At 45.0% G+C, this 22,599-nt stretch overlaps 2 protein-coding genes across 5 annotated transcripts; both read right to left on the minus strand.

Annotated features, from left to right (window-relative positions):
• Positions 1 to 210: 210 nt before the first annotated feature.
• Positions 211 to 10,311, minus strand: LOC117443974 (uncharacterized). 3 transcript variants are annotated; one of them, XM_034079767.2, is made up of 9 exons: positions 10,175 to 10,311; positions 7,641 to 7,938; positions 2,967 to 3,023; positions 2,738 to 2,794; positions 2,527 to 2,583; positions 2,317 to 2,376; positions 2,160 to 2,242; positions 1,945 to 2,007; positions 211 to 567 (listed from the first exon to the last, which is right to left on the minus strand). In XM_034079767.2, the coding sequence occupies exons 2-9, from the start codon at positions 7,936 to 7,938 to the stop codon at positions 313 to 315; spliced, it is 930 nt and encodes a 309-aa protein (XP_033935658.1). In that variant the 5' UTR covers positions 10,175 to 10,311; the 3' UTR covers positions 211 to 312. The 3 variants fall into 3 exon arrangements, with proteins under 3 accessions (XP_033935658.1, XP_033935656.1, XP_033935660.1); XM_034079765.2 differs by having other exon boundaries at positions 1,945 to 2,010; positions 10,175 to 10,309; XM_034079769.2 differs by lacking the exon at positions 2,317 to 2,376 and having other exon boundaries at positions 1,945 to 2,010; positions 10,175 to 10,309.
• A 549-nt stretch (positions 10,312 to 10,860) lies between these two features.
• On the minus strand, positions 10,861 to 22,386 carry LOC117443972 (uncharacterized). Of its 2 annotated transcripts, none has more exons than XM_034079763.2 (5): positions 22,241 to 22,386; positions 21,188 to 21,540; positions 16,277 to 16,368; positions 15,410 to 15,583; positions 10,861 to 12,906 (listed from the first exon to the last, which is right to left on the minus strand). In XM_034079763.2, the coding sequence occupies exons 2-5, from the start codon at positions 21,480 to 21,482 to the stop codon at positions 12,661 to 12,663; spliced, it is 807 nt and encodes a 268-aa protein (XP_033935654.1). In that variant the 5' UTR covers positions 21,483 to 21,540; positions 22,241 to 22,386; the 3' UTR covers positions 10,861 to 12,660. The 2 variants fall into 2 exon arrangements, with proteins under 2 accessions (XP_033935654.1, XP_033935653.1); XM_034079762.2 differs by having other exon boundaries at positions 21,188 to 21,482; positions 22,241 to 22,385.
• Between the last annotated feature and the right edge of the window lie 213 nt (positions 22,387 to 22,599).

Below are 22,599 nucleotides of genomic sequence, written 5' to 3' on the forward strand. Positions count from 1 at the left end.
ATAAAGATTTTTTTCATGCTATTTTTGGATCTCTTAGGAGTTATTGTCTCCAGTTGCTGGGCAGCGAGGAGAATCTCAAAACTGAGATGGGAAAAAAAGTCATAATTCCCTTTTTAATATCTATTTTAAACTGCTGAGAGAACAACCCAAGTTTTATCCACCAATAAAAATAAAAGGACCAATTTATTGAAGCACAGGATTAAAAAACAGTTTCTGCTTTTAGAATCTCTTTATTAGTAAAACATGAGATTGGAGAGGATTGAAACTCTACAACATTCAAAGCAAACAGCATTTCCCAAACTAAACGTCGTGTCAGATCATTCTCATCTCCAGGATCCTCTTTCCTTGCATGTTCACCGTCACAGTGAGAGGCAGCATGTGGAAGAAGCCTTTGTTGAATTCCTCCACGGTTTGGAAGCCCATCCCCTCAGAAAGGACTTGAGTCTTTCCGTAAACTTCCAGAAAACGACCCTCAAACTGCACCTGCAGGTGAGCGTTTGTTTTGGTGGTGCGGAGTAATGTGATTACTTTAATCTTCCTGATCTGCAGAGGAGCAGCACTCTGATCCTGGACAAACACACAAATCACAGTCATACCAACAACTTCTCAGATAAGATAGGACTTTATTTATCCGTTAAAACTGTACACTAACAGTGCAGTAAAAAGAGCAATTAAATAACTACAGGAAACAAAGACGCTCACATAATTAATGTAAAATACTGTACAGTGACGAGCAGTATTTAGTAGTGCAAAAACCGTAGTGGCAGAGACGTAATTGCACGTTATTATAGAACATTATTAATAATATTGCACATGTTGATGGTAATGGTATTTATTTTGCACATAGTGGTGGTGTGGAAGTTCTCAGTCCCTTTGCTGAAGGGAGCTATAGAGTTTGATAAAGGAGTTAAATCAGGGGCGTTTAACCCATGTTAGTCCAGGGGTTACATCATCGTCAACAGTTTGAACCCGGAAATGTTGAGTACCCCAAAGTTATAAGATAGAAATGTATAGTAGTATCTTCGGCACATAGAAACTGCCGGATAGGACAATTTTCACAATTACCATAAGTTGCGTTAATTAGCATATGCAGACAATATTTACAAATGGTTTGGCCCATTTTGGTGTTTTGGGGTTATTGAGCCGATTTCTGACAGTTTTCGGATCAGAAATGTCAGTTTGAACCAGGAAGTGGACCTGTACTCTTTGGGCTGATTTGGATTAATCTTGGTTCCATTTGGAAGATTTAGTCGACAAGAGGAAAAAGTCAGAATTTTGAGATTTTTAGGAAAAAGTCTGACTGGTAGCAGCAGGCATTTTATATGAGAGAAATTAAAAGAAATAAACGATCCAAAACGTAAACATCTCAAATACAAATAAAATTGAATTAAAAAGTAGAAAATATACAAGTTGAATTACGAATTGACCGTAGCAAAATATAAAGCATGGCATCACATACATGAAGTGTGTGATGATGCTTAGTCCAATTCTGACACTTTCAGGATCAACAATGTCAGTTTAGTGTCCCCTAAAACCTTCAAATCGACCCAGAATTAGTCAAACAAAAGTACAAATATGGTCTCTTTCTGGTTAAAACTGTAATTTCTGACCCCGAAAACGTCAGAAATGGATTCAGCATCCCCAATAACCCCCCAAAGCGGTCCACATCAGCCAAGACATTTCTAAACTATTATCTTCATATGCTAATTGTACAAATGTCCAACATATGCAGGTTAGCATCCGGCAATGTGCTAAAGACCCTACTCTACATTTCTATCATGTCACTTCACGGTCACACCATGTCCGGGGTCACACCAGGACTATTCCCTTTGTTTTAGTGCAACAAAAAACGGCATTCTGATCATGTTCACATCGACTGGACTCTCTTCGTGCACAACGTCATGAACCACGGACTCTTCTGGAGAACAATGGCTGATGTCCTACCTTTGGCTTCGGTGTGGCTCCGGCTGGTTCCTTCTGTTGAGGCTCCACAGCTCCGATTGGAAGCTTCTGAATAAAACACCAGATTTAAAAAAGTACCAAAGACTTTCCAACGTTAGATTCTTTCTCCCACCAGGTTTCAGAAACATCGGGCCAGTGGTTTCTCTGGAATCTTGACAACAAACAAACAAACAAACAAAACAACATCTCTCAACTACCTTTGGATTTGGGAGGAACCAGGCTGAGTTCAGGGTCGAGACTCGACCCATGATCTGGGTTTCACCACTGCCGCCGGAAACCTCTGAACAAACATGAGATTTAAAAACACACGTTCCTGCCCCCATTGTGTGTGTGTGTGTGTGCCTGTGTGTGTACCAGCTGCAGGTTTCTTCTTCTTAGCCGCTGCTCCAGAGTCCGTTTCATTGCTCGTCGCCACTAAACACATACATTTAAAAAAGTTTAACGCACTGAAAATGATAAATATAATTATATATGATGAATAATATGTATACTGTGTGTGTGTGTGTGCGTGCGTGTGTGTGTGCGTGTGTGTTTGCGTGTGCGTGTGTGTGCCTGTGTGTGTACCAGCTGCAGGTTTCTTCTTAGCCGCTGCTCCAGAGTCCGTTTCATTGCTCGTCGCCACTAAACACATACATTTAAAAAAGTTTAACGCACTGAAAATGATAAATATAATTATATATGATGAATAATATGTATACTGTGTGTGTGTGTGTGCGTGCGTGTGTGTGTGCGTGTGTGTTTGCGTGTGTGTGCGTGTGTGTGCCTGTGTGTGTACCAGCTGCAGGTTTCTTCTTAGCCGCTGCTCCAGAGTCCGTTTCATTGCTCGTCGCCACTAAACACATACATTTAAAAAAGTTTAACGCACTGAAAATGATAAATATAATTATATATGATGAATAATATGTATACTGTGTGTGTGTGTGTGTGTGTGTGTGTGTGTGCGCACGTGTGTGTGTGTGTGTGTGTGTGTGTGTGTGTGTGTGTGTGTGTGTGTGTGTGTGTACCAGCTGCTGGTTTCTTCTTCTTAGGTGCTGCTCCTGAGTCAGCTGCAGGTTTGGTCCCTGTGAAAGAAGAGGCTCTAAATATTCACATCACCTGAACATGATCCCTCTTTAGGAGATCCTCAGAGATGTTCAACAGCATTGATCCGATTGGTCTAAAATAAGGCCTTAGTTAAAGGAGGGGTAGGTACGTTTGAGAAACCGGCTCGAGATACACTTGTTGTTATATCCCATGGAATGCTCTCAATGTACAGCACACACACAACCACATCATGAAGCTCTCTGATGACACAGCCATACTTAGTCTACCGACTAGAGACTCAGACATTTCTCTTTATAAACTTGAGATTGAAGAGGTTGTGAAGTGGTGTGAGGCGCACAACCTGGTGTTACATGTTAAAAAAACAAAGGAAATGACCTTTGACCCCAAGTCAGTAGGTGATCACAGCCCCGTCCTTATCAACAGGGAGGGAGTTGAGCAGGTTACACGTTTTAATTATTTGGGGATTTATTTTGATGCTCAGTTAGGCTGGGCCCATCAGGTGGATCAGGCAGCTCAGAGATAAGCCAGCGCCTGTATTTCCTGCGTCGCTCAGGGCTCATGGAGTGGATGCATCATGCTAATGTTCTACAGGGCAGAGTCTATTATCAGTTATGGCATCACAACATGGTTTGGTAACTTGTCAGTTAAATCTAAATATAACTCCAGAGCTTGATAAAAAGGGCTGGAAAAATAATTGGCATGCTTCCACCGTCCTCTCTTCAGGAGATATCTGAGGAGATGGTGAGAAAGCAAGGCCGTAAAATCACATGCGACCCCAAACACATCCTGTATAGAGAGTTTGAGTTGCAGAAGGTATAGATTACCAAACTGTAAACTGAACAGGTATAAGTTTTCCTTTGTTCCGCTGTCAATCAAGCTGCTGAACAGTCAGAAATAACTGTGATTATGCTGTTAGCAGTTGTTGGGAGGTGCAATGCTTACAGTGTAGTTTGTGCAATCGAGAAGGTTAAATAGGGAAAGTGCATTGTGTGTAAATATGGACACAATAGGGATATGTGCAGTTTGACGGACACTATGCATAGGTGAAATAGGGAAAGTGCAATATTGATTTGTGTATGAATACAATAGGGAAAAGTGCAATATTTGATTTATGTATGAATGCAATAGGGAAAGTGCAATTTGATTATGTATGTGCAATAGGGAAAGTTCGGTACCTGTATGTTTCTTGTTGTTTCTTTGCCATGTGATATATGTGATCTCTGTTCTGTATCTATGACTGATTGACCTGAATGTTTTTTATGTGTATTATCTCGATGCCCAAGACAAATTTCTCCTAAGGGAGACAATAAAACTCTATCTAATCTAATCTAAAAACGTCCCGATAGCAATGAATATCTGAAGTGCTTTGAAGCCGTGGCGCTGCAGAAAGCTCGACCAATCATCTGAGCCGGCTGAAGTAACTGGATGGCCTACCTGCCTGTCAGCCTTCCATCGGGGCACACACTGATCTCTGCCCTCATTGGTCATGTGCGCGTTCGTGTGTGTTGGAGGAGGGGCTCTGTGAGGAAGTAGCAGATTTTTTCCGGCTGTGTATTTTCAAATTCTAGCCACTCGAGCTGGTTTCTCCAACATTACCTACCCCACCTTTAAGGTTAAAGGAGTTACATATCACCTATTATGCTATATTTGAACAATATATTATACATATCTATACAAAACATGTCTCACTCGTTGGAGCCTCATCCCCCTCCATTTCAGCCCTGTTACTAATGTACTGATTCTGGCCCTTTAAATGTCACGAGCTGCTGCTGGCCACGCCCCTTTGGAGCAACTGCTGGCCCCGCCCATTCAAAGCTTCTGCTGGCAACGCCCCTTTGGAGCTGCTGCTGGCAACGCCCCTTTGGAGCATGCAAGCAGTGAGCTCTGTGAAGAGAAGGCTGTCTACAAACAGAAACGCAGCTAATCGCTGCCGTGATTAAACTCAGCGAAAGGGGCGTGGCGAAAGGGGCGTGGCCAGCAGCAGCTCCAAAGGGAGTGTTCCAAACCACAACAAGCTTTCTCTCTCGCGGGTTTACCACAAAGTGAGTTATTTGTATATTCTGCGGCCGCGACGTGTACAGGAACGTGGTTCTACATACAGAACAGTGCCGCTAGGATCCTGATGAGGATGAGAAAGTTCTATCACATCACACCCGTCCTTCATTCCCTCCACTGGCTTCCTCTCTCAGTCAGGATCGAATACAAGATCTCACTGCTCACCCATCAGTGCAGAGTTTCTCAAAGTGTGGGGCGAGAGATGTGATAGGTGGGTCGCGAAAAAAAAAAATTATTTAAAAAAAATAATAATTCAAAAACATTATTTACATTTTTTTTCCACATTTATTTATTATTTATACACTGGTGGAATATCAAAACAACGGCCCGCCCGGGGTGCAAAACGTATCAATGAAAAGCGACCCTCTACCACACAAAACAACACCTGTAGATAACCCAATTTGTGTTCTTTGAAATTGAAAAGGATATTGCATTGTGTTTGTTACTTTCGTTGCAGTTGTATGTCTTAAGTGTAATTTGGCATGCTTTTATTTTGAAGGCAAGTTTACGCTGTTGACAGTTGTTGTTGCTATGGAAACAAGAAACGTTTCACAGCGGGCGGAACTTGTCATAAAGTCCGCGATAATAAAGCCCACCCATTTAGAGGGAAGATATGATTGGTCAATTGTACTGTCATTTGACATTACTCTCGTTCAGTTACTATAGCTGGCCCTCTGTGAATTCATAGCTGAACGTCCAATCAGCTCCTGTCTTCACAGACTCCCAGAGAGGAGCTTCTTTCATTTAACCCTTCACATTCAAACAGAAACTGAATAGGCAGATTCAAAGGATTTATTTCTTTGGAAATGTTATTTTAAATACAATTTAATCAAGTTATTTTTGGTAAAACTAATGACAAATATTACTAAAAACATATTTAAAAAAAATATATAAAGAAAAATATAATTTGTTTTAATGTTTTTAAATATTATTTTGTAGAATATCTTAGGCCCTCAGAGACAGGCTCGTCACTGGTAAAAATCTCTCATACACACGTGTGAAACGCTCTCACAGACACACACAACAGCGTTGCAGTCGGGAAGAAAAGCAATGTGGAGCGAGAGAGCGAGAGAGAGAGAGAGCAAGAGAGCAAGAGAGAGAGAGAGAGCACACCATTATCTATTTAATAAAGTTGTACAAAATAAAGTAAGAAATCATTCCAATGTGTACTATAGGACAGTAAAAAGTTAAAAGGGGAGTGATTAGTCAAATATGCATAAATAAAAAGAAAGAATGCTAACTAGGTAACATAAGATAAGAATAAACAAGTTTAAATTATTTGTTGTGATCATATTCTAAAGATGTTTGGATTATTGAAAAGTATACAGTACAGCTCCCTTTCATCTGAGTGCTGAGAGCCGTATCCATAAATTCATGTAGGGCTCAAAGTAGGGCTGCTCGATTATGGCAAAAATCATAATCTCGATTATTTGGGTCAATAATTGATATCACGATTATTAAAAACGATTAACCATTTACTTTGAAAAACATCAATTTATTGAAGAAAATAATTTGAAAAGTATGTTTTTAACAGTTGACTACCCTGAACTTTAAGTATAATTCAACTGAAAAACCTATTTAAAAAATAAAATCGTTTTATTTCGATTATGTTGTTTTCATAATCGTTGCAAGCCAAAATCGTAATTGCGATTAAAATACGATTTAATTGAGCAGCCCTAGCTCAAAGTGCACCAGATTGATGCATTCAACTTCAACATTTAAAAAAATCTTCCTGGGGGTGCATGCCCCCGGACCCCCCCTAGAGGATGTGACGTCCACCCCCAAATAAAGCAGGTTAAAATAATTAAATTGCTACATTTTATTTTAGTAAACACTGAAAACGGGTCCCACAGACCCAAACAGCACTCAAAGGTTAAAGGTAGCATATAATAATGTTAAAATGTGCTAAATATATACACTGCAAAAAAACAAAAAAGAGGAGTAAAAGTCGCTCACGACTTGTTTTATTTTTTGAAAGTAACCCTCATCCTAAAAAAACTTGGAGACCCCGTTATAGAACGATACATTTGACAATTTTAAGCTTGGCCTACCATTTTATTGGAGCGATGAGGAACAGGTGGGGCTTGAAAAGGCCCACCTGTTCGAAGCGGGGAATGACAGAAAAAGTTTGAGAACCACTGCATCAGTGCATCCTCCGTTCCACAACCAACCATCTGCTTCGCCCCCCCAGGACCAAACTCTGCACCATGGGGGGGCTTTCTGTGCAGCTGCTCCTCACCTGTGGAATTCCCTCCCAGACCACCTGAGGACTCCCGGACGCCTTTAAGAAAGCCCTCAAAACCTTTCTATTACGCCTCTTGTAGCGCTTTGGGATTGCTTTTAGCAATGGAAGTTCCTTTACAATTAAAATGTGTTATTATTAACGTAAACAAGCGGAAATGTGTGCAGAAACATTTACGGAAAACGTGTACGGGAACGTGGTTAACTGGCCCAGACCAAGCTCTCGTCCAACGTTTATGGAAACGTGTACGGAACTGCTACGAAATAAGTTCAAGTGTTATTTAAACGTTTTGAGAAGGAGGTCTGGCTCTCGTCCAACACGACCCCGCTGAGCTGACCTTTGTTTTTCTCCCGGAGTTTCTTCAGCTCGTCCTTGATGCCTCTGAGCGGCTGCTGCACGGCGGCGTCCAGCCTGGGCAGGTTCTTCATCTGGCGGTCGATGAGTGTGATGGATAGCTCGGTGCCGTAGTACTGGATGATGACGCTGGGCATGTCGCCCCGCTCCCGCCCCTCCTTCTTCCCCTGAGGGATCTTCTCTAGGTTAAACAGAAGTTTCCGGAACTCGTCGCCCGTCAGCTCGTCCAGGATGGAGCTCAGCGCCGTCCTCCACTTGGTCTCCAATGCCTTCAGGTCCATCTGAGCACAAACAGGAGGAGGTGGGCGGTAACAGTCTGTTAGAGCTGTCTTCTCTCTGCTAGACAGTGACACCAACAGCAGTGGTGGCGTTAGACTTTTTCGTTGTTCGTCATTTTGACTCATTTTATTTTTCATGTTTAAATGATGAGACATATTTAATGTTTGGCAGTGGGGCTGGCCCATAGTGGCGCTAGGGGCGCCGCCCCACCCTCTTCCCACATACAAAAATATTTTCCACCAGCCACCACTGAATGTTTGGGTACTAAGCAGACGCTAATGTTCATTCATTCATTGTTTAAAAAATAATTCATTCACAGAACTTTCAAGGGCATGGAGAGAAAAAAGGTGTGGTCGGTGTCTCCATGGCCGTATCCACCATTGTGGACCTCGGTAATTTTTCCCGAGCTGTGTAACAAAACTTGTGAAATAATTGCACTAAACGGAGTTCTTTGTAGAACTTCCATTTACTGACCATGGGGGCGCTGCATAACTACGTAGCCTCTGTTAAAGCAAACAGAAGAAGACGACATTGTATCAACAAACCACCGCAGCCGGACTTGAACGGATGTGTGAGAGAGAGGGGACAGAGAGAGATGAGAGTAGAGAACAGGTAGAGGACAGAGAGAGAGAGAGTAGAGAACAGGTAGAGGACAGAGAGAGAGAGTAGAGACAGAGAGACAGAGAGAGAGAGTAGAGAACAGGTAGAGGACAGCGACGAGAGGAGAGTAGAGGACTACCTGATTCTTTACTCTCTATCTCTCTGTCTCTACTGTTCTCCTCTCTCTCTCTGCCCTCTACCTGTTCTTTACTCTCTCTCCTCGGTCTTCTACCTGTTCTTTACTCTCTCTCTCTCCTCTACCTGTTCTCCTCTCTCTCTGTCCTCTACTGTTCTCATCTCTCCTCTCTCTGTCCTCTACCTGTTCTCCTCTCTCTCTCTCTGTCCTCTACCTGTTCTTACTCTCTCTCTCTCTCTCTCTCTGATCTTCTACCTTTCCTTTACTCGATCTCTCTCTCTCTCGTCTCTCAAACATCTCTCTCGTCTTCTACCACCTGATTCTTTACCTCTCTCTCTCTGTCCTCCTTACCTGTTCTCCTCTCTCTGTCCTCTACTATCCTGTTCTCCTCTCTCTCTCTCTGTCCGCTAACCGGTTCTCCTCTCTCCTCTCTTCTGTCCTTCCTCCTACCGGAACCTGGTAGAAGGAAAGAGAGAGAAGAGAGTAAAGAACAGGTAGAGGACAGAGAGAGAGGAGAGAGTAAAGAACAGGTACCCACTGACATGGTTTGAAGTCACTATATTATCAACGTGTGACAAAAAAAAAAAAAAAAAAAAAAAAAAGGGCGACCTGCAGCCAATCCTGCAGCAGGTGAAAGAGTTACCTGCTGAAAGCCCAACCCCTGCAGGGGGTCTGGGGGGATTGTCCCCCAGGAGATCTTTTGAAATACTAACATAAAATACGCATTCTGGTTCTCTCTTGAGAAGAAACATAAATACATCTATTACTACACATTTTAAAAAATGAATGCCATTTTAGTTTGTTGTTACTTTGTTCTGAAAGCTGAACCTGCTGCTCCTCACAGAGAGAAGAGGAGAGGCTGGGAGTTACTTTACATTGTGGATAAGGGAGGACAGCCCCCATTGTTCTGTGCGTCCACATGAAGACAGCCCACACACCAATCATCACACCGGCTCTTATTTCATTACGTGGTGATTTCTATCAACACGTAATGTTGTATCGATGTATATAGAGATGTACTGTAACTACAGCAAAGGTATTCTCCGTCGGGACTTCCTGCAACAACACCACGCCGTTATCTTGATTCTGATTGGTCAGAAAACATTATCAAAGATGTTCTCTTGAGAAGACGATCACTACGTGACAAAAGTTTTCAAAACCGTTTCTGGTCTTCGGTATTTCCAGACGTGGCTCCTGAAATCAGTCTGACTAACTGCTGTCTGTGCAGTTTACTCCGCGAGTTGGCGGACTTTATTTTGCTTACTTTAACATCATGTCTCAAGGTGGGGCTGAGCCATTTCTTGGTATGGGTGTAGCCGACCCCAGCCATACCCTGGCGCTGCCACTGACTTCAACTGTTACTCAGTAACAAGATCTGCATCTTTTGTATAGTTGAGTTTGACACCCCTGGTTTAAAGAGCAGGGAATACTAAAACACCTTAAAGTAACCCTTCAGTAAACTCATAATGACATGTTACTGAACAAGCTGAGTGTGAACTTACTGCGTCTCTTCCTTCAGCCTCAGCCTGGGGTTTCACACGGTAGATTTTTTAATCAGATTTATAAAGAGGAAGTCAGAGGAGCGCGAAGTCTGAACCTGTTTGGATCGTACCAACTGAAACCTGGATTTGACTAACATGGGGAGATGGACACGTCAGTGCACGAAACACATCTAATGTGTGTGTGTGTGTGTGTGTGTGTGTGTGTGTGTGTATAATGTATCAGAGTTAGAAAGAGGAAGTCTGAACCGGTTTGGATCGTACCAAATGAAATCTTGATTTGCTGACCTGTTAATTTGTAATAGCACAAATATATAACGGAGAAGCCCCCCCCCCCCAGTTATTCTCCAACTGTCATTGTTAACCCTCATGACAACCCCTCCAGTGAAGAATGGTTTGGCCCAAAATGAACCTTCCTTAAGTTTCATTTATTGAGAATAGGATCTCATTAACATATTATAAAAGTGTATCTTATATAAAATAAATACATGTTAAATAAGAGTTAAATAAAGGGACATGATTAAAGATTATGATGAAAATATTGATTTCTTATTTTTGTTAAATTGAATGGCATTTTATTTTTGTATTATCAGCTTCAGGCTTGGTGTTTTTGTTTATGAATAATAAATCAGACCAGATAAATAGTAAAATGAACAAAATAAATTACTGGGGAACGTTGAATAGGGGAACGTTTTAATCAGTTATTGCGGTATAATACATTTAAAAAAAATACATGTAAAACACATTTTAAATACATGATAATTATTGTTAGTTTACGTTGTTTTTCTGATTCTGGATCGCTGAACATTGACCGATTCATAAACACAACAATAACACCAGGTTCTTTATTAATGTACAGTTTATTAAACTAATAACTTCAAACACAAGCTATAAAAAACAGGGAGATAAAGAATTAAAGTAAGGTTGAGTTTTTTAAAAAGTCAGAATTTTGAGATTTTGAGAAAAAAGTCAACATTTTAAAAATAATGAAGATTTTTTAGATTTTTTGAAAAAGTTCAACATTCGAGCTTTTTACCAAAAAGTCAGAATTTTTATATATTTTTGCAAAAAGTCAAAATTTCGAAATTTTAAATTTCGAGGAAAAAATTTATTTGCAGAACTCCCCTTCAGATGTTCTCAGGTACCTCATTCACACCAACGGTGTTTCTGGTCCGGTTCGGAGCTGGAGCTTGAAAGCACCGGGTTTTCCTGTTCACACCGCAGCGGAATCCGGTTCGTTTCAAGCACCAAACAATTGTCCGGCTAGAGCAAAAGCACCGCATACGTCACGCTTACGTCGAGGCGGGGGGCAGAGAGACAGATCAACTCCTGAACAACAACAACAAGCACGTTGTCAATCAATCAATGTTTATTTATATAGCCCAATATCATAAATGTTACATTTGTCTCAGTGGTCTTCACAGTGTGTACAGAATATCAGTATGACAATACGACACCCTCTGTCCTCAGACCCTCTGTCCTCAGACCCTCTGTCCTCAGACCCTCTGTCCTTAGACCCTCACATCGTACAAGGAAAAACTTCCAAAGAAAACCCAGTTTAAAGGGAAAAATGGGAGAAACCTCAGGGAGAGCAACAGAGGAGGGATCCCTCTCCCAGGACGGACAGACGTGCAATAGATGCCGTGTGTAAATTGAAAAGATAATACATTTGTTGAAAAGATAATACATTTGTTGTATCCAGTTTGTACACAACGATGGAGAAACTTAACAAGCAGCAGTGGTCCACTGAAGAGACCAGCTACCTGCTGGGAATCTGGTCTTCCGAAGAGGTGCAGAGGAAGCTTGAGCACAATCGGCCATTGTTGTTGTTGTCGGTGTCAGCTGTGAGGGGTTTCCGCGCGGTTTGGCTTTATGAAGCAGGCACGCAAACGGTTACGTCGTCATGACGCAAACGATGACGCAATGACGCAGCACCAGTTGGACTCTGGGCGGTGTGAAAAGAGCCGGAGCTAAACCGAAGAACCGGTTCTGAACCTGAAAAGCTCTAGCACGGAGCTTGAACCGGAGTTGCGTTGGTGTGAATGAGGTAAGGGTCTGACATGTTGATGATTCTGTTTCCTTGTATTTCAGCCTCCACTGAGAGCGGGATTCTTTCAAGGAGATCTTCACCAAAGCCTGTCTTCAGCTGGAAGTCGAGCGTTTTCGCCAGAAGTCGAGACGCCACGACTTAAACAACACCTCTTTTCAGGCTGGCTTTGTATCAGCAACATCACCTTTTGATTTGATTTCTAATAATTATTATTCTTATTTCCTCATCGTCCTTTATTTTACAGAGAGGGAACATTACTTATTTCATTTTTATTATCACCGTCAGAATCTTGAGGAAAACGTCAGAATTTTGAGAAAAAAAACCTGGATTTTGAGATTTTGAGAAAAAAAATCCGAATTTTGAGAAAAACAATACATTTTGAGGAAAAAGTCCGAATTTTGAGATGTTGAGGAAAGCTGTCATCACAGATTAAACATGTCTAACTGGAGGCTGCAGGCACCCTGGTGATTTTGGTGAACTGAGTTGAGTTGAGATACACTTCCCTTAAGTACACCTTGCGCTTCATGTTGTTAAGAAGAATGACGTGTCCGACTGAAACGCCTTTGGTCTGCAGGATGGCCTCGTCCCACATGGTGACGCTGATTTCCTCAGCTTCCTGTTTCAGATTGAACCTTTTCGTCTTCTTCTCCTCGTGTTGCACCTTCACTTTTTTGATGGGATCAACCTGAAAAAAGCAGCAGATAAAGCACACAAATGATTTCTATTTCACAACATTTAAAAAAAAAACTGCCTTATAAATATATTAGTGCTGTCAAAATTATCGCGTTAACGGCGGTAATTAATTTTTTGAATTAATTGCGTTAAAATATTTAACGCATTTAACGCATGTGCAGAATGGCCCGCCCCATACGTGCCCCCAGTGGCAGCGCCAGGGTATGGCTGGGGTAGGCTGCACCCATACCAAGAGATGGCTTAGCCCCACCATGAGACATGATGTTAGAGTAAGCAAAATAAAGTCTGCCAACTCGCGGAGTAAACTGCAGAGACAGCAGTTAGTAAGACTGATTTCAGTAGCCACGGTTTGGAAAACTTTTGTCACGTAGTGATCGACTTCTCAATAGAACATCTTTGATAATGTCTTCTGGCCAATCAGAATCAAGATAACGGCGTGGTGTTGTTGCAGGAAGTCCCGACGGAGAATACTTTTGCTGTAGTACAGGGGTGCACATAACTGGTACGCAGGTTATGTGCGTAATCTGAAATGCGTACCGTCACCAGAGTTGGGTGTAACGCGTTACTGTAATAATATTACTTTGTTGGTAACGGAGTAGTGTAACGCGTTACTTTTATAATCCAGTAATCACACTACAGTTACTAACATCGCCCCGACACGCGTTACTTCGTTACTCTCTAAAATCAGTCATAATCAAACCTCAACAAACACCTGCAAAGAACACATGCTAAGGTGAAGCTAACGCACATAGCTGTTGTTTATTTATATCACACACGTAGTCTGTTCTTCTTCTCTGTCTTCCGGTTGTTGCCTGTTTTGAATGACGAATACACACTACCGCCGCCTGCTGGTAAGGAGAGTTATTGCCACTCACGCATGCGCAGTTCGTACGTGCTCGGCTGAAGTCTTTGCGGTGTCTGGTTCCAGTGCGACACATGGCCAACACGCAGGAGAACACGCCGACGCAACAGCGTGATCAGAGATAGACTGCGCAAAATATACAGATAGCAGGAGACAGAGAACAGCCACGGTCAGATAGCAGGAGACAGAGGACAGCCACGGTCAGATAGCAGGAGACAGAGGACAGCCACGGTCAGATAGCAGGAGACAGAGGACAGCCACGGTCAGATAGCAGGAGACAGAGGACAGCCACGGTCAGATAGCAGGAGACAGAGGACAGCCACGGTCAGATAGCAGGAGACAGAGGACAGCCACGGTCAGATAGCAGGAGACAGAGGACAGCCACGGTCAGATAGCAGGAGACAGAGGACAGCCACGGTCAGATAGCAGGAGACAGAGGACAGCCATGGTCAGATAGGAGAACATTCAGGATCTGGATCAGTCTTATGCGACAATGGAAACTGAACTAAAGAGAACATTTGAAACTTTAGCAGTCTGTGTGATCTGCCTGTAGGGAGGGGCGGGCCGGCCCTGCGAGTAAAGTAACGAGTAAAGTAACGAGTAAAGTAACGAATTACTTTATGTAGAGAGTAACGAAGTAGTGTAATATATTACTTTTTTTTAAAGTAATATGTAATATATTACTTTTTTTTAGTAACGACCCCATCTCTGACCGTCACTTGTGTCACAAAGCGCATCTACGTACTTGTGAAGCTTTTCCAGAAGGCGGTTAGATCACCGGACGACAGAGTCGGTCTCCGTGTGCACAGACAGGCTGCTGTTAACGTCGGTCTGTACAACGGAACTGTGCCAAAACTACGCCAACCGGCTGCGGAGGGAGACTCCCCCATCACTGGAGAACTGCGCTAAAACAGCTGATCACAACGTTCACACTCTGTGGTCACGAAGTACTCCACTAGCTCCCCCCCCCTCTGTCGACTTTCCTGAAGTACTCCACTAGCCCCCCCCCTCTGTCGACTTTCCTGAAGTACTCCACTAGCCCCCCCCTCTGTCGACTTTCCTGAAGTACTCCACTAGCCCCCCCCTCTGTCGACTTTCCTGAAGTACTCCACTAGCCCCCCCCTCTGTCGACTTTCCTGAAGTACTCCACTAGCCCCCCCCTCTGTCGACTTTCCTGAAGTACTCCCCCGTTGATAGAAATCAACACGTAATGAATTCAGACCCCATGGTTTCTTGATTGATAGGTGTGTGGGTTGTCTTTCATTTTGACACGCAGACATTTTTATAATAAACATAGATACTGTGTTAAATGGATATATCCGCCTTCTTTCATTTATCTTTCCATTCCCAACAATATACATAAAGAAATGGCATATTTTGGACATAGTTCGAATGGTGATTAATGTGATTAATTAATTTTTAAGCTGTGATTAATCTGATTAAAATGTTTAATTGTTTGACAGCCCTAAAATATATATAAATAAATATCATATCAATGACTGGTCCATTAGTTTATCTTTAGTTATCCGTGAATAAATAGGTTTATAAGATCTTGAAAATGACACATTTGTTGAATGCATGACCAACCTAACCAGGCTCCAGTGCATGAAGCAGGTCTGCAGTTTGAACTCACCTGGGTGACGGTTCCTTCGACGCTCACGTATGTCTTGAGAGGAGATGATTTGATGTCTTTAATGGAGGTAAGTGGACTCTCAGGATAAAACAGCTCGGATTTTTTAAACACTTTCCCAACAATTGCTTCCGTCTCAAGAATTCCACTGGATTTCAGATCAAAGATGGATTCCTCCTGCACACAAAGAAAAGAAAAGCCTCTCAATGAACGTAAATACAAAACATGTCTCAAAGCTGTAAGTGTTAAATAAGAAATACGCATTTACCCAAGGGTGTAACTTTGGTTAAGAAGTGGGGGACACACAAAACAGGGGGTCCTCCGCAATGAAAAATGTTCTCGATTTAATTCCATTTCCTGCCTTTCTACAAATATATTAGCTCTATATAAAACAGGAAGTTACGTTAAGACATGAATACAATCGCAATGAAAGTAACAAAAACAACTCCTTTTGAGGTTCAAAGAACACACATTGGGTTGTTTACATAAACTATTTATATTGCAAATACATGTTTTAACCAGGAAGGGAAGACGGACACGGACATGACACATGTGATCTGCAGTACCACAATATATCGCATCGCAATACTTAGTATATCGTAGAATCGCAATCCTATCGTATCGTGGCTTAAGTATCGCGATTGTATCGTATCGTATCGTGCGGAGCCTGGTGATTCCCAGCCCGACTAAGGAGAGTGCTTGAGTCCATGAGTAAACCAACATAGTGGATCTGCCCGTTGATTGTTAAATACTCCAACTTCGAATGGCTTCCTTGTTTGACTCTTCAGCCGGGATTCTTGAGAATCAGGCTGGGTGTTTTTCCGTTGTCGTGCTGACAGAAAGACTAACCAGTCCGAGCACATTTTCTACCTGTGGAGCCAGAGGGCTCAGGCTGAGGTTCTTGATGAGTTTCTCGATGGAGTCATCCAGGCTCTGGGTTTCACCGCTACCACCGGGAACCTCTGAACAAACACAGGATACAAAACGTTAGAAATCTTCCTGGTCCATTTAGCTGAAAATGATAAAATAATAATAATAATATGTGGGGACGTGTACGGAAACGTATGTGGGGACGTGTACGGCAACGTATGTGGGAACGTGGCGTATGTGGGGACGTGTACGGCAACGTATGTGGGAACGTGTACGGCAACGTATGTGGGGACGTGGCGTATGTGGGGACGTGTACGGCAACGTATGTGGGAACGTGTACGGCAACGTATGTGGGGACGTGGCGTATGTGGGGACGTGTACGGCAACGTATGTGGGGACGTGGCGTATGTGGGGACGTGTACGGAAACGTATGTGGGGACGTGTACGGCAACGTATGTGGGGATGTGTACGGCAACGTATGTGGGGACGTGTACGGTAACGGGAATTGTACGGAAACGTATGTGGGGATGTGTACGGAAACGTATGTTGGGCCGTGTATGGAAACGTATGTTGGGCCGCGTACGGCAACGTATGTGGGGACGTGTACGGCAATGTATGTGGGGATGTGTACGGAAACGGGACGTGGACGGAAACGGGACGTGTACGGAAACGTATGTTGGGCCGTGTATGGAAACGTATGTGGGGACGTGTATGGAAACGTATGTGGGGACGTGTACGGAAACGTATGTTGGGACGTGTATGGAAACGTATGTGGGGACGCGTACGGCAACGTATGTGGGGACGTGTACGGCAACGTATGTGGGGACGTGTACGGAAACGTATGTTGGGACGTGTATGGAAACGTATGTGGGAACGTGACGTATGTGGGGACGTGTACGGCAACGTATGTGGTGACGTGTACGGAAACGTATGTGGGGATGTGTACGGCAACGTATGTGGGGACGTGTACGGCAACGGGAATTGTACGGAAACGTATGTGGGGATGTGTACGGAAACGTATGTTGGGCCGTGTATGGAAACGTATGTTGGGCCGCGTACGGCAACGTATGTGGGGACGCGTACGGCAACGTATGTGGGGACGTGTACGGAAACGTATGTGGGGACGTGTACTGAAACGTATGTTGAGACGTGTACGGAAACGGGACGTGTACGGAAACGTATGTTGGGCCGTGTATGGAAACGTATGTGGGGACGTGTATGGAAACGTATGTGGGGACGTGTATGGAAACGTATGTGGGGACGCGTACGGCAACGTATGTGGGGACGTGTACGGCAACGTATGTGGGGACGTGTACGGAAACGTATGTTGGGACGTGTACGGAAACGTATGTGGGGACGCGTACGGAAACGTATGTGGGGACGCGTACGGCAACGTATGTGGGGACGCGTACGGCAACGTATGTGGGGACGCGTACGGCAACGTATGTGGGGACGTGTACGGAAACGTATGTGGGGACGTGTACTGAAACGTATGTTGAGACGTGTATGGAAACGTATGTGGGAACGTGACGTATGTGGGGACGTGTACGGCAACGTATGTGGGGACGTGTACGGAAACGAATGTGGGGATGTGTACGGCAACGTATGTGGGGACGTGTACGGCAACGTATGTGGGGACGTGTACGGCAACGGGAATTGTACGGAAACGTATGTGGGGATGTGTACGGAAACGTATGTTGGGCCGTGTATGGAAACGTATGTGGGGACGCGTACGGCAACGTATGTGGGGACGTGTACGGCAATGTATGTGGGGACGTGTACGGAAACGTATGTCGGGACGTGTATGGAAACGTATGTGGGGACGTGTACGGAAACGTATGTTGGGACGTGTATGGAAACGTATGTGGGGACGCGTACGGCAACGTATGTGGGGACGTGTACGGCAACGTATGTCGGGACGTGTACTGAAACGTATGTTGGGACGTGTACGGAAACGTATGTGGGGACGCGTACGGCAACGTATGTGGGGACGTGTACGGAAACGTATGTCGGGACGTGTACTGAAACGTATGTTGGGACGTGTACTGAAACGTATGTTGGGACGTGTATGGAAACGTATGTGGGGACGTGTACGGCAACGTATGTGGGAACGTGACGTATGTGGGGACGTGTACGGCAACGTATGTGGGGACGTGGCGTATGTGGGGACGTGTACGGAAACGTATGTGGGGATGTGTACGGCAACGTATGTGGGGATGTGTACGGCAACGTATGTTGGGCCGTGTATGGAAACGTATGTGGGGACGCATACGGCAACGTATGTGGGGACGTGTACGGCAACGTATGTGGGGACGTGGCGTATGTGGGGACGTGTACGGCAACGTATGTGGGGACGTGGCGTATGTGGGGACGTGTACGGCAACGTATGTGGGGACGTGGCGTATGTGGGGACGTGTACGGAAACGTATGTGGGGATGTGTACGGCAACGTATGTGGGGATGTGTACGGCAACGTATGTGGGGACGTGTACGGTAACGGGAATTGTACGGAAACGTATGTGGGGATGTGTACGGAAACGTATGTTGGGCCGTGTATGGAAACGTATGTTGGGCCGCGTACGGCAACGTATGTGGGGACGTGTACGGCAATGTATGTGGGGATGTGTACGGAAACGGGACGTGTACGGAAACGGGACGTGTACGGAAACGTATGTTGGGCCGTGTATGGAAACGTATGTGGGGACGTGTATGGAAACGTATGTGGGGACGTGTACGGAAACGTATGTTGGGACGTGTATGGAAACGTATGTGGGGACGCGTACGGCAACGTATGTGGGGACGTGTACGGCAACGTATGTGGGGACGTGTACGGAAACGTATGTTGGGACGTGTATGGAAACGTATGTGGGAACGTGACGTATGTGGGGACGTGTACGGCAACGTATGTGGTGACGTGTACGGAAACGTATGTGGGGATGTGTACGGCAACGTATGTGGGGACGTGTACGGCAACGGGAATTGTACGGAAACGTATGTGGGGATGTGTACGGAAACGTATGTTGGGCCGTGTATGGAAACGTATGTTGGGCCGCGTACGGCAACGTATGTTGGGACGTGTACGGAAACGGGACGTGTACGGAAACGTATGTTGGGCCGTGTATGGAAACGTATGTGGGGACGTGTATGGAAACGTATGTGGGGACGTGTATGGAAACGTATGTGGGGACGCGTACGGCAACGTATGTGGGGACGTGTACGGCAACGTATGTGGGGACGTGTACGGAAACGTATGTTGGGACGTGTATGGAAACGTATGTGGGGACGCGTACGGAAACGTATGTGGGGACGCGTACGGCAACGTATGTGGGGACGCGTACGGCAACGTATGTGGGGACGCGTACGGCAACGTATGTGGGGACGTGTACGGAAACGTATGTGGGGACGTGTACTGAAACGTATGTTGAGACGTGTATGGAAACGTATGTGGGAACGTGACGTATGTGGGGACGTGTACGGCAACGTATGTGGGGACGTGTACGGAAACGAATGTGGGGATGTGTACGGCAACGTATGTGGGGATGTGTACGGCAACGGGAATTGTACGGAAACGTATGTGGGGATGTGTACGGAAACGTATGTTGGGCCGTGTATGGAAACGTATGTGGGGACGCGTACGGCAACGTATGTGGGGACGTGTACGGCAATGTATGTGGGGACGTGTACGGAAACGTATGTCGGGACGTGTATGGAAACGTATGTGGGGACGTGTACGGAAACGTATGTTGGGACGTGTATGGAAACGTATGTGGGGACGCGTACGGCAACGTATGTGGGGACGTGTACGGCAACGTATGTCGGGACGTGTACTGAAACGTATGTTGGGACGTGTATGGAAACGTATGTGGGGACGCGTACGGCAACGTATGTGGGGACGTGTACGGAAACGTATGTCGGGACGTGTACTGAAACGTATGTTGGGACGTGTACTGAAACGTATGTTGGGACGTGTATGGAAACGTATGTGGGGACGTGTACGGCAACGTATGTGGGAACGTGACGTATGTGGGGACGTGTACGGCAACGTATGTGGGGACGTGGCGTATGTGGGGACGTGTACGGAAACGTATGTGGGGATGTGTACGGCAACGTATGTGGGGATGTGTACGGCAACGTATGTTGGGCCGTGTATGGAAACGTATGTGGGGACGCATACGGCAACGTATGTGGGGACGTGTACGGCAATGTATGTTGGGACGTGTATGGAAACGTATGTGGGGACGCGTACGGCAACGTATGTGGGGACGTGTACGGAAACGTATGTGGGGACGCGTACGGCAACGTATGTGGGAACGTGACGTATGTGGGGACGTGTACGGAAACGTATGTGGGGACTTGGCGTATGTGGGGACGTGTACGGAAACGTATGTGGGGACGTGTACGGAAACGTATGTGGGGACGTGGCGTATGTGGGGATGTGTACGGAAACGGGACGTGTACGGAAACGGGACGTGTACGGAAACGTATATGGGGACGTGTACGGAAACGTATGTGGGGATGTGTACGGAAACGGGACGTGTACGGAAACGTATGTGGGGACGTGTACGGCAACGTATGTGGGAACGTGTACGGCAACGGGACGTGTACGGCAACGGGACGTGTACGGCAACGGGACGTGTACGGCAACGTATGTGGGAACGTGTATGGCAACGTATTTGGGGACGTGTACGGCAACGTATGTGGGGACGTGTACGGAAATGTATGTGGGGACGTGTACGGCAACGGGACGTGTACGGCAACGGGACGTGTACGGCAACGGGACGTGTACGGCAACGTATGTGGGGACGTGCACGGAAAACTTTTTCGGAACTGCTCCGAAATAAGTGAAAGAGTTATTTAAAATGTTTTGAGAAGGAGGTCTGGCTCTCGTCCAACACGACCCCGCTGAGCTGACCTTTTTTGTTCTCGCGGAGTTTCTTCAGCTCCTTAATTTCTTCGAGCGGCTGCTGCACGGCGGCGTCCAGCCTGGGCAGGAACTTCACCAGGTTGTCGATGACTGCGATGGATCCCTCGGTGCCGTAATACTGGATGATGACGCTGGGCATGTCGCCCCGCAGCCGCCCCTCCTTCTTCCCCTGAGGGATCTTCTCCAAAAGACACAGAAGTTTCCGGAACTCGTTCTCCGTCAGCTCGTCCAGGATGGAGCTCAGCGCCGTCCTCCACTTCGTCTCCAACACCTTCAGGTCCATCTGAGCACAAACAGGAGGAGGTGGGCGGTAACAGTCTGTTAGAGCTGTCTTCTCTCTGCTAGACAGTGACACCAACAGCAGTGGTGGCGTTAGACTTTTTCGTTGTTCGTCATTTTGACGGACAGGATCGTAACATTTCCGAAATATTACCCGTCATTTTACTTTTCATGTTTAAATGATGAGACATATTTAATGTTTATGTTTGGGTACTAAGCAGACGCTAATGTTCATTCATTTTTTTTTTTTTATAATTCATACACAGAACATTTAAGGGCATGGAGCGAAAAAAGATGAACAGAGACACTGATCGTGCGCTCCTTCTGCCCCAGAGGGCAGCTGCAGTCCTTTATGACCCGTAGCTGCGTTCTGACAAAATCACAGACTGCTTTCAGATGTTTCCGTCATGGACGGGTAAATATTGAGTTAACGCGACCAGTGACCAGCAGTGATGAACTGTAACTGACCCTAAACTCAAACCTCGTGCCAGCATACCAAACGCTTTACATTTACATGCCGTGGTGCCCCTGAGCAAGGCACCGCACATCCCCCTTCCCCCCCCCCCACTCCCATTGCTCCCCGGGCGCTGTGCAAAGTAACCCTTAAGTAAGCCTTAAGTAACCATTAAAGTAACCCTTAAAGTAACCCTTAAGTAACCCTTAAAGTAACCCTTAAGTAACCCTTAAAGTAACCCTTAAGTAAATGTATAATGACATCTATCTCACACATAGATTTTCTGAACAAACTGAGAGTGAACTTACTGTGTCTCTTCCTTCAACCTCAGCCCGGGTTTTCACACGGTAGATTTTTTAATCAGATTTATAAAGAGGAAGTCAGAGGAGAGGGACTTCTGAATTTGTTTGGATCGTACCAACTGAAATCTTGATTTGCTGTCAATTTTAAATATTACAAATATATAAGAGAGAGGGGGGGGGGGTTATATTCTCCTCATGACATCCAGTCAGTCCCCCCTCCAGTGAAGAATGGTTTGGCCTTACTTAACTTCCTGTTGTTTTCGTTTCCCACACCTTTTTTAACACCTTTTTTAACATCCTTTCAAACTGTAAATAATTTATCAGACGACTGGTAGACTTGAAGAACTGCATTAAATATACAAAGA

Source organism: Pseudochaenichthys georgianus, unplaced genomic scaffold, assembly GCF_902827115.2.
Source record: "Pseudochaenichthys georgianus unplaced genomic scaffold, fPseGeo1.2 scaffold_717_arrow_ctg1, whole genome shotgun sequence".
Taxonomy (NCBI): domain Eukaryota; kingdom Metazoa; phylum Chordata; class Actinopteri; order Perciformes; family Channichthyidae; genus Pseudochaenichthys; species Pseudochaenichthys georgianus.